The sequence below is a fragment of the Macaca mulatta genome, chromosome 14 (genome assembly GCF_049350105.2).
Source record: "Macaca mulatta isolate MMU2019108-1 chromosome 14, T2T-MMU8v2.0, whole genome shotgun sequence".
NCBI classification, from domain to species: Eukaryota; Metazoa; Chordata; class Mammalia; order Primates; family Cercopithecidae; genus Macaca; species Macaca mulatta.
Genome location: NC_133419.1, coordinates 101,207,261 through 101,225,865, shown reverse-complemented (window position 1 = coordinate 101,225,865; position 18,605 = coordinate 101,207,261). Strand labels below are relative to the sequence as shown.

At 34.9% G+C, this 18,605-nt stretch overlaps 1 protein-coding gene across 1 annotated transcript in view; it reads right to left on the bottom strand.

The window, feature by feature from the left end:
- CNTN5 (contactin 5) overlaps nucleotides 1-18,605 on the bottom strand; it is a 1,035,741-nt gene that overhangs the window by 46,153 nt on the left and 970,983 nt on the right. The window contains exons 18-20 of the mRNA XM_077964911.1: nucleotides 13,989-14,059; nucleotides 12,277-12,511; nucleotides 2,340-2,449 (exon numbers count right to left, since the gene is read on the bottom strand). Coding sequence (XP_077821037.1) covers nucleotides 2,340-2,449; nucleotides 12,277-12,511; nucleotides 13,989-14,059 — 416 coding nt within the window. The remainder of the gene's footprint in view (nucleotides 1-2,339; nucleotides 2,450-12,276; nucleotides 12,512-13,988; nucleotides 14,060-18,605) is intronic.

Sequence of the window (18,605 nt, the reverse complement as noted above, 5' to 3'; positions counted from 1 at the left end):
TCATTACATCATGTCTCTACTCACACGTCACAACCACAGAAAGGTTGATTTCTCAAACCTCTGTAAAATATCAGACTCTCTCACTCTTTACCTTCTTGCCCTAGTTTTCTACATAGCCTGTATCATCAACTGAAAGTATATCACATATTTAAAAACAAAACAAACATACGATTATTTCTTAGTTTGTTGATTGTGTGCCTTCCCTACTACAATATAAGCTTTATAAGAGCAGGGACTTTGTTTTGCTCATTGTTTTGTTCCTAGCATTTAGCTCAATGTCTGGTACTTAATAGGTCTACATAAATATTTATTGAATTAAAGAATGAATGATTTATATTTAGGAAGGGAAGAATTGTGCACATGTGATCTCTGCAGGACCTCACAGAGAGATGTCAACATGGTGAATAATGATGGTTGTCTGAAGGTCATGCTAATAGGGCAGGTAAAAAAAAAAAAAAGCTTGAGGGTGACTGGCTATATAACAGGAACATCCCTCTGAGATATAGGAGCCTGGATTGTCACTCTTCCATGCACCAGAATATACTTTGTGGCTTTCTGAAAGTACACACCCCAGACGTCTGCCCCAGATGTTCCGATTCAGAGGTTTAGAGTGAATTCACACTAATGTAGTTCTTTTTGGTTGAAGTCCCCAAAAGCAGAACTTGAGATAGGGATTTTGGTGCATATTATTTACTATGAGGATGCTTACAGGTAAAACCTATTAAAAAGGGAGGAACTCAGAATAGGGAGCTAGAGGGAGCTGAGCAAGAATGTGGTTCCAGGAAATCTGGCTTTGGCCTGATGCATACAGCAAGGCTCTGTATCATAAACTACACCATAAAGTTGTTTCCTCCCTGAGGTAAGAGACCAGTATCAGTCATTGATCTTAGGCTGACTAAGTGTGATGAGGTCACTTTCCAAGTAATGTAGCTCTCCTCCGTGGAGGGCAATTCTCTAGAGTGGGAGCTGAGAACCATTAGCAGTCAACACTCACAGCAGCTGGAGGAGGCACACTGTCCCTCCTCCATAGAGAAGGGAAACTGGAAAAACCACCACAATGTTTTCTGCAGTTGGATAGAAAGGGGCTAATTGTTCTGCACATTCATTCATTCATTCAACGTATATTTATTGTGGTCAGTTATGGGCCAAATATATATACTATCATTTGCTGAGATTTAATGATAAACAAACATGGTTCCTGAAGGATAGGGAGAAACAGAAATATTCATCACATAAACATGCAGTCATAATGAGATACTTACTAAATTATTCCAAATAATTAATTGAAGCAAGATTGTAGAAATAAGTCCATGATATTGTGTAAGTAGGTAATGGTTTCCCATAAATTGTTTTTGCTGTAACTCTTAGAAAGATGGTATAAATACTTTATCATAGAAATCATTATCTAATACCACCTGTATGTTAATCAAATAATTATCAGGCATTATTTGAAAACTCAAATAGAATTAAAAATATGTTTCAGCCTGGAAACCATGTTAGTGTACAAGTCCTATACTTGATCATTGTTCAAAACACAAGATGATTTTCTCTTAATGGGAACTGAAGCAGATAAAAAGTAAGAATAAATTCTTTTTAAATGCAACTAAAGTCTTGGGTCAGATGCTAATTCTTTTTGTCTTTTAGACATTATCCCCCTTATTCCTCTCCATGATTGGCCAAGCAAGGCAAGAACAAGAACAAGAGCTGTGTGAGAAGCAGAATCTTGTTATCATAGAATATTCATGTTCACAGACTACTCACAATCTGCTGGTCTCTCTGGAGGCTAAAATTTCATTGGTGTTATTCATTTGATATGAAATATTCACCACTATAAGACTGGAATAACTATGTTTAAAAATAGCAACATTTAAGGGACAAAAAGAAACTATCTGAATACATAGATACAATACAGATCATTAAATTCCAAGCAAAATTTGATAATTCAGCACTGGGGGTAAGAGATACCAAGAAAGTACAAAAGGAAAACTTGTATTTATACGTTAAATTATTAGAAAGAAAGACACAAAAACTTTTAAAATGACCAGTAAATTGGATACCATTAAATATCTACCTATAGCTCCTGCTTTTGTCTACAACTCTATTTTCATCTTTTAAAAACATCTTTGCATAGTGCTATGGAAGCTATTGTCCTGAAAAATAAACCAGTTAATGAGCAACATAACAGATGTCAGTAAAATAGTATTTCTTAGTTTCTTTAACATAGAACAAAATTTCAAAGAAATTCTGTTGAAATTCTGAAGTGTCACCGAGATCTCTCTTTAGGAGAATGTGATGCCAGAAGAAATAATAAGGCTTATTTTCAATCATTCTGTTCATACCTCAAATCCCTGTGGTCTTCCTAGACTCTCCTTAATGTGTTTCCATGCAACAAGAATCTCTGACACAGACACACTTGTTGCCTTGACATCTGTGGGAGCAGCACTGGGTTCTGTATGAAGGAAAACAAAACACAGTTATAAAAAGTTTATGTCCATCAAAGCATTGCACGTGAGTCTGTCAGGTGTTAACTTCCTCTTACCTTATTTTTGAAATGAAGGGCTGTGGTAGTTATAAAAAACACAACAAAATATAAAGGTGATTCTTTTGGATTTCTATACTTGGGTCAAGTCTCATCAATACCTTACCAATGACAAATGACAAATCTAGCAAGACAAGCAAAGACATTCAGCCTTGGATCGGCTAAGACATTTCTGGGGAACTTAAATTTTCTGCCAATCTAGCATAATGTCTGTAAAAATGGACTGTGGCGTCAAGGTTTACTTTTTTTGTTGTTGCTGCTGCTGTTGCTTTTTGCCTTAAAACATTTTTTTTTAGCTATTTATTTACCTTTGGGTAAGTTGTTTTATCTCTTTCTAAGCCCTAGTTCCCTCATCTATAACATGACTATAATAAGAGTATTTATCTCATAGATTTAAAGGTTGGTTTTAATTAGAATAGTGCATATAAAATATTTAGTACTGTGCTTGGCGTTAAATATGTTCATTCACAAAATACCATATTATTTTATTTTTTATTCTGTGTAGGCATAAATAGTATCTAAATTTCATTAGACACTTTTTGTTGTTCCACCAGAAAACAACATTTTTATGATTATATAAGGAATATGCTATGAATCATGATATTTAAATGGCATGCATTGACTTTTAAGACAGGTGCAGGTGGAAAAGAAAGTCCCTGAAGGGCTCAGTGCTGTGGCTCAAAACCACCTTTCCATTTGTTTCTACATTCAGTGACCTTTCACACTAATTTTTTTGAAACACACAATGTCTGACTGGCATCCATCAAAAGGTGCACTTTATTCGAGCCTGCACTTGATGTGAGGAACAAAATATTTCTAGTGTTGACACGGTTGAATCATAAATACTGTGTCACAAACACACGTTAAATGAAATGGCAGAATAAAGGCCATACATTAGTTCAAACAGTTCTGTAAAAAGTCTATTAAAAAATTCTACTCCATAAAAATTGTAGAGATTTTGGTACTAACCCCTTATCACTGATTAGAGCTCAGCTTCATCTGTGAAATTTTTGTTTTGTTTTGTTTTCTTCAATTTAGGGAACCATATAGCAAAGATTGAGTTCTAAATAAAAATGTTAAAAGGCAACGTTGAAGCTATAATCATTTTCTGAGGTGTTTCCTTTTCTAAAAGAAGCTAGTCATACATGTGTCTGGAATACTATTATATATTATTAATTGAAATATATCAGTCAAAAATATCTAGCCTGTTATTGCAAAAGGAGCCTGCAAAAACTTGGTTGGTCCATGTTTGCACCAAGCAATTATTTTCTTTTGGCCAAACCTTTGTTAAAAACACATGCTATAATTGTGTCATCTCAAAGTGCTTTGGTGAATTCACATTAATTTTTACACAGAAGCTGACATTAATTACTGCCATGGTATAAATTATAATTGCTCATTCTGTCACCTTTTGAATTTTTTTTTATTATTTTCCTTTGCTCAGCGGTTTCCCTCATCTCACTTTCCAACTCCCTATTATTTGTGCATCTATCCAATTTAAAACATGCATTCTGGAAAAATCTTCTATCTTATTCTAGAATTCTGATTACCAGACTTGCAACGGACATTTTTTCCCCATTGCTATTTAGTAGGAGTTAAAATTATTGATTTTGCAAGTAAATGAAAGAATGTTGATGTTTTTGAGGTGTGTACAACTTGATCTCTGGGATTTAGGATACAGTTTATTTGAAAGGAAACCACACTTTGAATATCATTTGCTATTCAGTAGCAGTTTTACTTCTCTTCAGAATAAATGCATTGCAGAGATTTGTGTGCCAAATGCTTTCTTTCCACTTTTATATTGCTGAAGCAATTACATCTTTGTCAAAGAAGATTGCAGGGGGATAAATAACTTCAGAAGCACAAAACATGTGGTGGGGTAGCAACTTTTCCCTATCTCTTTATCTCCAAAGAAAGGAATTATTTCTCTATCAACTTTCAGTACTACTGTACAAGTTTAAGTAGTTCTCACACAGAAAGCTTAAAAAATATTAAAGTAAAAGTAAATAAAAATGTTCAGAAACCTGCTTCTCAAACAAGCACCTCAATTTTTATTTAAAAGCTCTAAGGATTTTAAATTGGGGTCATATCACACCTACATTTCACAGTTGCATTTTGGGGAGCTGCATGTTATAATTTCATATAATTGAATGACAGTGAATCAATCAACAAGAACTGAAGAGTCATTTTAAATCGTTTTTCACCCTCTTAATCTAATCAAGCGTGTCCAGGCTTGGCCCAGAACAGCTTTGAATGTGGCCCCCCAAAAATCTGTGAACTTCTAAAAACATAAGATTTTTTTGTAACTTTTTTTTTCTTTTTTTTTAGCTTATCATCTATCATCGTTAGTGTATTTTATGTGTGGTCCAAGACAATTCTTCTTCTTTCAATGTGGCCCAAGGAAGCCAAAAGATTGAACATCCCTGAGTGGTATCGGAAGTTGATCTATGTTGACCTGAATTAGGAATTTCAGCATGTAAAAAGAGTGACCTCAGTCAGATTTTCCCAGAAATTTTAGTATGTAATATGTATACCCAAGTGAACATTTTCAACTAGGTCAAAAATTGGTCTGCAGAGAGAAGTAACTAACTGGATCACAGAACATCTAGTTTGCATTAAAACTGGCCATTCGCTTTGAGCATCCCACTGTAACCGATCGATGGAAAGTTACAACTAGAAAGGACTCTAGAAGTCATTTGGCTCCAAAGTCACAAATGCAGGGGCAGTGAGTCTTTAGTCATGTTTTGTTTGTCTACATCATGTGTTAAATTAATTTAAGTCAACATTTGAAAATAAGAATTTTGTTGGTGGGACTGTAAACTAGTTCAACCATTGTGGAAGACAGTGTGGCGATTCCTCAAGGATCTAGAACTAGAAATACCATTTGATCCAGCCATCCCATTACTGGGTATATACCCAAAGGATTATAAATCATGCTGCTATAAAGAAACATGCACACGTATGTTTATTGCAGCACTATTCACAATAGCAAAGACTTGGAACCAACCCAAATGTCCATGAATGATAGACTGGATTAAGAAAATGTGGCACATATATACCATGGAACACTATGCAGCCATAAAAAAGGATGAGTTAATGTCCTTTGTAGGGACATTGATGCAGCTGGAAACCATCATTCTCAGTAAACTATCGCAAGAATAGGAAACCAAACACCACATGTTCTCATTCATAGGTGGGAACTGAACAATGAGATCACTTGGACACAGGAAGGGGAACATCACACACTGGGACCTATTGTGGGGAGGGGGAAGGGGGGAGGGATAGCATTAGGAGATATACCTAATGTAAATGACGAGTTAATGGGTGCAGCACACAAACATGGCACATGTATACATATGTAACAAACCTGCACGTTGTACACATGTACCCTAGAACTTAAAGTATAATTAAAAAAAAAAAAAAAAGAAAAGATGAATTTCTGGCTTCTCTTGCAGGGGGCGGGGGAAAGAAGACGGTATGAAGCCTAAATTCTTTTTTTTTTTTTTATTTTTTTTTATTTTTTATTTATTTTTTTTTTAATTTATTTATTATTATTATACTTTAAGTTGTAGGGTACATGTGCATAACGTGCAGGTTTGTTACATATGTATACTTGTGCCTTGTTGGTGTGCTGCACCCATCAACTCGTCATTTACATCAGGTATAACTCCCAATGCAATCCCTCCCCCCTCCCCCCTCCCCCCTCCATTCTTGAGTGTTGGCCGATGAGGTTTAGTGGTGGACTCCCTCAGTCTGGGTGTGTGCTTCTACATATGCCAGAGTTCCTACTACTCCCTATTATCTCACACAAGGAGTACTTTATTATTTTTATTTCTTACCTCACTCCTATGTGCTTTGGGGTAATGGACCTGTTTTAAATCCATGCTGTCATTTTGCAGATTAGAAAAGTAAAACGTACAGAGGTTGATTTATCCATACTCTGCTTTTAGCTGTGAAAAAGCTCCAACTAGAACTTGGGACTCAAATGCTCTTTCCTCTGTTTTTAAATTGGCATAAAGAAAGAGGCTGGCTCATTCTTCACCTCCTAGAGTCCATTTCGAGTCACAGAATAAGTTTTACAGAAAACACAGATAGTTCCTTCTTTTATTGCTCAATTGCCTCCAAATAACTGACAGAGGAATGGATAGAATAAGATTAGAAGTAAACAAAAAGACAAAAGAGATGAAGGGATCACTCAAAATACTAATAATTGCTATTTATTGAGGTTCTCCTGTGTTTCAAACCCTGTTATTAATTCTTTACATGTCTTAATTAATCTTCCCAACAACCATGTTACTACTACTAGCATTTTTTCAGATGAAGAAATCAAGGGGCAGAGAGGTTAGGCTACTTACTCAAGATCTCACAGCTGCTTAAATGTGGAGGGAGGATTTGAACACAGGCAGTCAGGCTCTGAGCACCACACTGTTCTGCTTCTGTGCCTATGTCTCTGTTATACTCACCTGATGCTTTTTCCTTTTCTATTTCTCTCTTTCCCTTTTTGCCCCTCCACATCTGACTTCTCTCAAGAATGTTTGTGTTGGGCTCCCTACTTGGGCTCTCTACTTCTAGGTATTGTGAGAAACCATCTATATCCCCATTATCACCCGCTTAATCCTGCCACAGGCTCACTATCAACTCCTTTGGTTCCTGTTTCATAGACTCCCTGGTAATTTTGAACCTCAGCTGCACAGCTCCTCCTCAGTCATGTCATATTCAGGCATCTCTGAAACTCTCCTGATCTCTAAATCACAGGATGTATTCTGCCACTCTCACTCCCATCTCTTACACTGGGGTAATTTAATAAAAGTTCAGAAACTTATTTCTGAGACTGTACTAGCATTCTATCTAGTGGAATCAAAGACTTAGAAGGAAACCTCTTTCTTTTTTTTTTTTCCTGTTACTTGTGATGATATTAATTAGGCCATGGCTAACTCCTTCACTGTAATCTTGGGATATGTAGTGGACAGGCTGATTGATAGGTTTGTTTCTTTTAGATTAAAAATGTTGAACAACATTACCATGTTCATGAATTTAGATGATACATTTGTATGAAGTGACCTAGCAGCTGGAGATCTTCATGTCATATTGGGGTATGTGCTTGTAATATTGACTATACACCTGACTTCCCAAGAGATCCCTTCCCAAGAGACCCCTAGAGCAACAGCATTAATCAAAAGAGAGTTTAATAAACTCCTGGAGAGAAAAGGTATGGTTTCATTATTTAAAAATTCGGTGAAGACAACTGCAGTTGAACTTTTATAGGCACTAATCCAAATAGATCATCTGGAAAAGACAGGAAATTATTTCTTGTATTTTACAACTAATATGTCAATTGATTAATTTTCAAGTTCACATAAATCCCACTGAGCTCAGTTTCAGCTAAGGATGGATCTGGAGAATAACACCTTAGGAATGTTAGGTTTTAATTTGGGCTGTGGTAGCTCCACTTGCAATGAGATAATTGTATATCATTTTCTGCAAATGAGGACAGGCTTTTTAGGTTTAATAAATATATGAGCAGGACATTTTTTACAGATAAGGCAAAAGCCAAGAAAACTAGAAAGGATAAAGGATCAAGCACATCACAAGTGAATAAATCTTTCAACCTATAATTAACTATATCAAATTTTCTTCTGTTTTTCCATTAGGTTTAATTGAATGCTCCAGTTCTTTTCGTTTCTGAAGTTACGGTGAGAAGAACTAAGTGGAAAATGGGTATGTTTGAGTATTCATTATTTCTTGAAATGTGGAAGACAAAGCCAATTTAATGTTTTTATCTTGGAAAAGAATTATTTTTTATCAGTTTTACCATGCATTTTGAGAACTTATTTTGGAATTTCACTGTTCTTTTTATAACAAACGGAATTGTTTCCAAAATAAGGGTGTTGTATAGAATTATATCATGCCCTAGAGGTCTGAAGTCAGGCTTAGGAAGGCCCATAAACCTTGCTTGGTTTAAATGGCAAAGATATTTGACACATGTACAGGGTACATGGATATCTTGGCAGGCAAATATCTCTCTTCTCCAGGGCTTATGTCAGATGCCGTTTGGCACTGACAGAGTCATTAAGGGTCGCTTCTCTTGTGGCAACATTGAAAGGTTAGCAGAAAAAACATTTGAAACTTTTTCTGAGAGTACTCTAAGGCAATACTAAACCTCAGAGTTGTGAGACTTAAGGTCATATCCCAAGTGATTTATTGATCAAGCATCAACATTTGTAAATGATGATTTCTTTGAAAAACATGTCAATTCAAGGTTTTCTCCGAAATAATGTAATTGTATTTGCATTCTGAGATACTTTATTGAGAGGAAAAGAAAGGGATAGAGAGAATGGAGAATGCACATAAACACGTATAAAAGCATGTTCTGGGTATGAATGTCATCTGTTATCCATGTTCCACTGGGAAACAGGTTGAGAAGTAGTAGTGTAAGGTGTGCCTTGTACGTTTTTCTGTTCTATGCTTCCCTCCCAATAACATAAATTCTGGTAGCTGCATTTGACATTTTTCTTCCCAGCTTGGTGTCAGCTGTGAAAAGGTGGCTTTTTCACAGTGCTTAAGGCATGTAGCTGTAATCTTGAAAGGAAGAGGAAGAACTAAGCCTGTAAACGGAAATAGAAAGGCGGTCTCACTCCTCTTGATCTTTACTGTATCTAAGAATGTGGAGGGATTTTGAGGTGATAAACAAGTGGATTGGGTTAACGGAAGAATAAGGAAGCAGGATTTGTCTTATGGAGAAATACAATCTAGCTCAGATTAGTTGGGCTTTGGGCAAGAGTGTAATGATAAAAGACACACTGTGAAGCTGTCTGAACATCCATAGACATAGAGGGGAGAAACCTGCACTGGCAAGAGTCTAAGAGTGTAATACGTTATTTTACAAGGGCATTACAGGCCTTTCCTCTTTTTAAAAATGGTTTAATCTTGGAAATGCTCACTCCTTTTTAAGTAAAGCAAATTGTGAAGTGACTAAAAAAGGATGTTGGTTTTCCCTTTTTATTGTATAGCAAAAGTGGATCTATTATTACTATCTGTACTAAGACAATTGTTAAAAAGAATGTTTTATTTTATTTTAATCCACTTAATTTTTTGAGACAGGGTCTCACTCTTTCACTCAAGTTGCAATATAGTGGTGCCATAAAAGCCATAGCTCATTGCAGCCTCAAATTCCTGGGCTCAAGTGATCCTCCTGCTTCAGCCTCCCAATGTGTTGGGATTATAGTAGGCGTAAGCCACTGCTCCCGGCTAAAATGATGTTTTAGAATATAGAATAAATTGACAGAGTTTTAATTTTAGATTTGTACAAGATTCCAGAGATGTTCTATTTTGAGACCTTCATTTTTAAAGTGGAGGAAGCTAAGCCTCAGAAAGTTGAATAAACTGCCCAAGATGGTCTAGTTAGTGTGATCAGATTTGAACTCAGGTTCCGCTAACTCCAGGTAAATGCTTGTCTTTTCCCTTGTCCTGCCTTTCTTGGTTGACACACTCTAATGATGCTAACACTTTACTCATATAAAGTTCCAAATTTGTAAACTTAATTAGTGAGTAAATGCCAAATACATGCTTGAATTTCATTGTCAGAACAAAGGACTCTGTCCAGATTTAATTTGCCGAATATATTTTGTATTTCAGTTGACTAAAATAAATGAAGTGTTACATTACTATGAAATATGTTACAGGAATAACCTCAGTGTCTTTAAAAGAAAATATGCACGTTTTCTATCTAGCTTGAAAGAGAAATCTCCAAAGGCAAGCCATTTCAAGTTTAAGAAAACACAAAGTAAAAAAACTCAAGGTGGTTGCTATAAATTAATTTCAAAGCAAAGGCTGACAAAGAAATTACAAAGCTGAATTTCTTACAGGCAGCACTGTTCTTACTATAAAAAGCATGCTCACAAACTTCTCCAATTAATCTCTCATGTGACCTTTGATGCTATATAATTGATAATTAGGTTCCAACATTTTAAAAGGAAAAAGAATATGCACTCCTGAATAACACATGTACTTCAAAATAGATCTTTTGAGCAATAAATAATAGAAAATATCATTATTGTATACATTCCTGATGAGGCAGTATAGTGTAATAGTTAAAAAATGTGCTTTCCAGTCATATAGACGTGGTTAAAATCCTAGCTCTGCTACTTACTATCATTTCTTGTAACTGTCACTTACTGGTGTGAATTTGAGTATGTTACTTAACCTCTCTGAGACTCAGTTTCCATAAATGTAGATTAAGGCTTGAGATTCCAATTTCATATTTGATTTTAACCTTTATGTTAGATAACATAAGTAACATGGCCTACGGGCTTTATCTGAAAACACCTCAGAAATCTGAGATGCTAAGTGCAATGAGTATCTCATCAGAATACCTATAGTTCCTTGCCATTACTTGATTCTTCACTTCCCTGGCTATTGTTATGCTAAGATAAACTTTCTGATTCTGCTTTAAAATTTGGCTCTATATTACAAAAATATGAGGCAGCTTACTATTGAAAAGCTACATCTTCCATAAATCAACCATTATCTTTGTTTTTTAATATTCACATTACTATATTTATATCCCCCGTGAAGCTATGAGCTTCATGGGAGATAAAATTATTAATTATGAATAATACTCTTGAGCTGTTCAAGTCCTGCATGTGGGCACAGAGGAAGTATAAAGGTTAGTTTATATTTACCACACTGATTGGGAGGGTAAAATGAATGCTGCCTTTGATGGAATATTTTCTCAGTCATTTGTAAATTTAGGAAACATAAGTCTGTTTTTTCCTTTTCTCATTTTTTCCCCCATTTGTAAGGTCAGTTGAAATCCTACATTTGAATAGAAGAAGGACTAAGAAGAAAACCTGCTAACTTTAAGAAGCTAAATCTATTATTATACTTTTCTCACCCAGAAAATTGAATTTTTTTGTTAAAACTTAAAATAACTCAGGATCTTTGATGTAGGAAGCTGCGTTTCCACTGTAGCTCTACCATGTATTAAGCATAACCATTTTTCAGTTTACGCATCTGAAAATAGGTACATTGTCTACTTGGTACTGCTTACCTATGAGTTCTATCTTGTGATTTAAAGATGGTCATGCCTGTAAAGGCAGCATGTTATACAAAAATCAAGGAGTTAGTGGTTAGACAAACCTGGATTTAATTCTCAGCTACAAGCAGTGTAACCTTTAGCACGTTCTGTAACTTTTCTGAAAGTCAATTTCTCTTTCTACATAATGGAGACAATAATGTCTATTCATAAGATTGTCATAGGATTTCATGGTGTGTTTGAAAAGCTTCCAAGAAAAAGACCTGTCTGAAACTTCTTTATTAGTACAGTGCTTTATGCATAGGGTTAGAAATATTTATTTGTCACATAAATGAAGCATTTATTTAAATCTACTTTACATATATATTGAAAAAATATAAAAGTATCTAAATTTCAAATCAAAGATGATTGGCTTAATGTCCACCCAGAGAAAGGGATATACTGCAGGGATTACCAATATTGTTGTTTACGTGGATATATGTTTGCCATATATTGTCAGGGTGTGAAAAACATAAACATACGTGGAATAATCAACTTTTAATTTAAAAAATTAAAAAAGGTTGGAAAATATATATTTGAAAAGTTTAGTGAGATTATGAATTTCTTTTGCCTTATTTGTATTTTCTCATATGTACAACAATATCTGATTATTTGTATAACAAAATAAAATATTAAATAAAAATAATAGGAATAAAAATCTGACCTCCTTCAGCTGAACAGATGACCACAATTTGACTAAAAGGCCCATCTCCTTTATTGTTATAAACGCCAACTTTCACTTCAAAGGGAGTAAGAGGAGGGACACTTTCATCTCGATAAATGAATTTGGAAGCTTCAGAGGATGTCACCATTTTTTCCTTCCAGCCACGTGTTCCATTGGGTCTGAAAGCCACAATATAGCCAAAGCCTTCCCCATTCTGAAACTCTTCAGATACTGGCTAAAGAAGAAAAATGTAATTAATTATCATCAAAATGATTGATTAAAAATCCACTTTCTCCCAATTCTTAATTTTAAAACACGTATAGATAACTAGAGAAAGGAGAATCTCAAATCTTTATACTACATTGGAAGCCAAAATAGTACAATCACTTTGGCACTTCTTTGAAAGTTAAAAAGCTTTAAAGGTAAAAGAAGAAAAATTGTATCAGTTGAAATGTACAAAAATCTCAAGAGAATTGAAAACTTTTGAAGTGAAACAAATTTGTTCCAATTAGTCATGTATATGAAATGAAGATATTTGGATTAACATGTTGGGGAAAACTGTCCTATGGTCTGGTGGCTGGGAATATCTTGTCATTGGTAATGCTCTGCAGAGCCCTTTAGACCACAAAAGTAAGATATAGTAATGTTAAAACCTTTTTTTCTAGTGTGCTTTGCAATTGCTTTTATGGTTGCTGACATGAAAAAATTGGACTATGGTATTCAAGAAGCTTCTTGTGCTATATAGTGTAGATTTAAATTGTTACATGGGCTTCAACTGCACACCATAGAAAAGAATAATTGTGATTGACCAGTCAATGTGGAAAAGTTGCCAGCCACTGTCCAGCACAGTGCTTCACACACAGCAGATACGCAATAAATATTTGCTAAGTAGATTTTTTCCCTTGAATTTTGTTATGAAGAAAAGCCATGTATTAAGTGGTGGAAGAGAGACAAAGCCCATTATATGAAAGCTTACATGGAAAGGCAGTTCCATGTAGAGAAATTTCGTCTCAGCGAAGGTCAGCTATTGGAAAGTTAATACCTTTATAGACATCAAAAACAATGTATGAAGTTTTATTGAAGAAAAGGGGGAAAGGACAAAAAAAAAATAGGACAGGTGACGTGCTCATGGAATAATTCTTACTGGGAAAAGATATCTCTGTACACCTTCTTATTGTTCTTAGAGATTGTAAAGGAGTTGCTCTATTTGCTGTAACAGACATTTCCATTTCTGTATATTCTAAGACAGATTCCTATGAGCTACATAGTTATATTTAATAATAAGGTTATTTAACATTAAAAAAGGAAGGTGGCTTCATGGAGAATAAATGTACTCTTCACACCCCCTCCCCCTTCATCTCCACTGTTTTTCTTTGACAAATGATACTTTGGAAGCCATACGATGAGATAGACAACGTAACACACATTTTGTAATCAAAGTCACAATTCTGTTTACTAGGGAAAGTATGTAACAACGCCTCAGTTTCATGATTTGTAAAATGAAGAAAATCATCCCAACTAATAAGACTGTTGTATGGGTTACATGAGATAGCCTGGGTAATGTGGCATTTATTCAGCAGTGGTTAATTCCTTCCTTCCACCGGTTTTAGCCTCTAAATGAATCAGGTGAACTGCTTAATCATAAAACAATTAAATCTCACACTAAGCCAAACAAACACCTGAAGTGCTTTGTGACACATGTGTTTTCTTACCTCCCAGGCAATGACTAACTCATGCCTTCTTCCACTTCTTCCACTTACATTGGTGGGCGCTGTCTTCGGAACTGTGGATAAAAATGGGTGGAGAGTGAGGAGAATACTCCCAACTCCCAACCTAAGTTGGATAAAATCCCGAAATAAGTCAAAAGTTTGTTTGAAGTCAGATGGTCATATTAAAGATTAAAACAAAATATTGGTGACAGAAACACCCTGCTTTCAAATCTATGTGGCAGATTTTGATATGCTTTTTTTTTTCATGACCACTTATTGTACCACACCTCTTAAAGGGTATATACCCAAAGGATTATAAATTATGCTGCTACAAAGACACATGCACACGTATGTTTATTGCAGCACTATTCACAATAGCAAAGACTTGGAATCAACCCAAATGTCCATCAGTGACAGATTGGATTAAGAAAATGTGGCACATATACACCATGGAATACTATGCAGCCATCAAAAAGGATGAGTTTGTGTCCTTTGTAGGGACATGGATGCAGCTGGAAACCATCATTCTTAGCAAACTATCACAAGAACAGAAAACCAAACACCGCATGTTCTCACTCATAGGTGGGAACTGAACAATGAGATCACTTGGACTCAGGAAGGGGAACATCACACACCGGGGCCTATCATGGGGAGGGGGGCGGGGGTAGGGATTGCATTGGGAGTTATACCTGATGTAAATGACGAGTTGATGGGTGCAGCACACCAACATGGCACAAGTATACATATGTAACAAACCTGCACGTTATGCACATGTACCCTACAACTTAAAGTATAATAATAAAAAAAAAAAAAAAGAAAAAAAAAAAAAAAAGAAAATGCTCTGTGGTAGCGATTTCTAAATTAATAATTAACACTATAGCCAAGAACATCTAATAATGATTAGGTAAATTTTGTCCATACAATTGCTCACTTTTCTCCTCTTTGCTAATGATATGACTCTTTTTTGTTATCCCGGGGCTTGCAGAGCCACTGAAAAATCCACAGGTCAAGATTAGCATTACTGCCTTACCAGAACCCCCAGGAAGCTCCAGTATTTTTTTTTTTTTAAACCTTAGCAACAATTCCGTGTAGTGAGAACCTACTTAAATGAATAAACATTTAAAAAAATCTGTCAAGAATGAATATCTCTGCAAACTGCAAAAGTTATGGGCAACCAGTGAAACTTTTTCAAATGAATAACTATTAAAAGAATAAATGTGTCAAAGGAATAAATTTCCCCTTCAATGCACCAAACCACAAAATCTGCAGTTGAAAGGGAACATTTTCAAATGACGAACTTTTAAATGAAGAAAACTATTAAAAGAAATCATTTTCCAGGCTATGAGCCTGCATTAGCAATTTTACACTTCAGCATTGCCTTTCTATTCCAGCATATCGTTTTTAAACGATATTGATATACTCATAAACAATAAATTCACTCCTATCTGTTACTTACTTGGAATAAAAGGCTATTAATTACTGGTAGATATTCGCACAGCCTTTTATACACCAGAAAAACTGAAGTGGAATTTATATACTCCTGGGAAGGAAAAAAAAAAACAACCAAATTCTCCTTGGGCCAGAAAAGAGGGTGAGCAAACCTGTGAATATATAATTGGCTCAACTGAAATAAATAACCTTTATTTGTCAGGGTCTACATTTCAGTATCCTTTGGCACTTTTCTCCGTGAACACAATTCTCTTGCTCAGGCTCATGCAGCTGCTGCCAATATAGGATTATGCAGCAGCAGTTACCAATCTTTATTCTTTCACTGTTACATACATACTGAGGATTATTCATGTGAGGAGTTCATCTCATGGATTCCCTCAGAATTGCATGGAATTGGATACCCTTTTTTCTCTCTTCCAAGAAATCACATGGAATTCAACTGAGAAAAATGATGCAATTAGAGCAATATCTGTAAATACGACCTAATTTATATGAACAGCAAACAAATCACTTATTGAGTTATGTATTAGTAGTCATAGTTGTGGCCACATGTAACAAACTGTAACATGTCAGTATGCCTTATCACCATGTCTGAAAAACCACTGTTATGTAGGATTAGTCTAAATTTATTTTCTGGTCAATGTTATAGGTAAGACACACAAGAATGGAGCTGGGTTAACTGTATATGTAAAAGGACAGGGATCCAAATTTTCAAATATTCCCTTTTTGGCTAATCTCAGACTTCTGAATATTGTGACCATCAAAGCACAGTAAAATAAATAGTGGATACAAGATATTAATGATTTATTGATATCATGCCATTACTGCTTCTCTTAGTAGTATTGTTTTTTAAAAAATGTATACACACACATAAACACACACATACACTCTTCACATTTATCTCTGAAAACTCACATTTAAATAACATCATGGGTAATGTATACCAGACCCAGTACTTCGTCCATTAAATTGAACTAAATTTGTACTCTAAATTTAGGGCTTTGAATCCTCTTCTTTGAGGACATCATTCCTAAGATTATAGGTTTCTGTGGAAAGAGTAGGCATTGAAGATTCTTTTCTACTTTGTTCAACCCTAAAACATCATCTAAAAACAAAAAAATGATGCTCAGAAACTCTAGATTACAGTTTTACAGTAGGCTCTAGGCGCTCTAGTGAACATCTAGAAGCCTATTTAAAAGATATGAATAGAATAAAACAAAGTAACTATTTGAAATCAAAACTGTTGAAGCTTTTGTCGGATTGTTTCACGTCCATTGATACTTTTTCATTTTTAAAAAACAATTTACCAATTTAGATTTTTCAAAGTTTTAACTTTGTGAGTAAAAAATAAAAAGTGAACATTTTGGGGAAAATTTTCATTTTGAGAAACTAAGAAAGCAAAAGAAGGCTTTCTATGATTTCATTCACTTCAATTTAATTAATTTTTTGAAAGTACTCTGTGATTTCAATTTTCAACTAATGATCTAAGTTTTAAAAACATTTTTATCACTTGAAAATCAGATCCTTGAGGTTTCCTTACTGCCTCTAATTTATTTTCAAGACAAGATAGCCCATCTTAAACTTAATGTAAAGAAATAAGATCATCCTTGTCTTACCCTACCTCCAATTTTAATGAACAATAACTGACAAAAGAGGCATTATGGCTCACCGTGTTTCAATAGCATATGTGTATAAGTAACAGCTACTCAAATTTTAAAAAAAGTTTACTAGATATAATTGGATTCACTAATGGAAAACTTTAGGCTGTAATAGCTTCATCTCAGGCAGTGTTTTGTTGTCGTGGGCACAAGATTTGAATTGGGTGCTCTAATTCCAATTGGCTTAAATTTCCTAATTACATGCAGTTAATCAGTGAAACCCATGTACACTCATTTTCTATTCAAGTTGGTGGCACACAGTTATTATCTCTGCACTGATGGAGTCCGCTGGTTTTAATTATATCCCTTTATAAAACAACATATTCGTGATCTGAAGGGATTTGACTTAATCTTTCGGAACCCTTATGGTGTAAAAGTTCTATCATTCTTGCTAGAAGCACAAAATTAATATAATCAAATATCTAATAAATGCTTTCACTGAGTCCAGAGAAATACTTGTTTACCTTAAGACCAAATATATTTTAAATATAATTAATAAAATTTGAATACAGGATTAAGCAGCTAGACTCTTTTTCCTCAGTCAACTACTGATAAATGTCATGAGCATATTAGCTTAGAGAATCAAGTTTATACATATGGTTAGCAGGTTTAAGTCTGATTCTTCTGAATTTCTTTCTGAGCAAAGCTGCTCCATAAGCAGATAATGTAATTGATACTTTGTCCACAAGCTACAGATGCCTAGCTGTTTTAAGTCTTACCTGGCATGTTGAAATACAAACTCATGTCTCTTTTCCTCTTAAACATTGAAAACATTCTTGGAAACACAGAATGAATAAAATATAGTGTACTACCTTAGTTGAACCACGCCAGAATATCAAAGAACCTCTCAGTAGGTTGAACAAACTGAGTCACACTAATAACACACTTTAATTAGCACTTAACTATAATAAAACATAATGAAATCATTCACCAATCGTTTTTTCCCTGAAAAATTTCCACTTTACAGTAAGCGCTTACCCCACTCATTGAAAAATATAGCTTTATTCGAGACCTGGGACAGGCCATGTTTTTGGAGCTTAATGGTTATCTGGCAATTGGTTTGGAAAGAAAGGTGCCAAAGAATGAAAAGAGGGAAGAGAGGGAGTTTATATAGCAAAGGTAGAAGTCAAGAGGAACATTTAAAAAATATTTTTTTTTCTACTCAAATTGCAGTATGTAGCACAGGAATATTTCCATTATTGATTCTAACTCAGGCTTAGTTTACAGAAAGAGTTAAATTGAAGGAGTTCCCCTTGCCCACCACCCCACCCCCACCCCCTGAAAAAACCAGTGGTACTTCCTAAACAGTTTAAATAATGCTTTTATTCTTATTAGGGTAGATAAAGTGGTATGTACAAATGGTGAAGGTTTTCTTGTGGGAGTGAGAAGTGCGAGTGAGAAAGATCTAGGCTTGAATCCTAGTTCTACCACTCTAATTGCTTGACTAAAAATATTTTTTAACCTGTATTTCCATTGTCTCATGGAGACACTAATTATACCTGCTTCTTAAGGT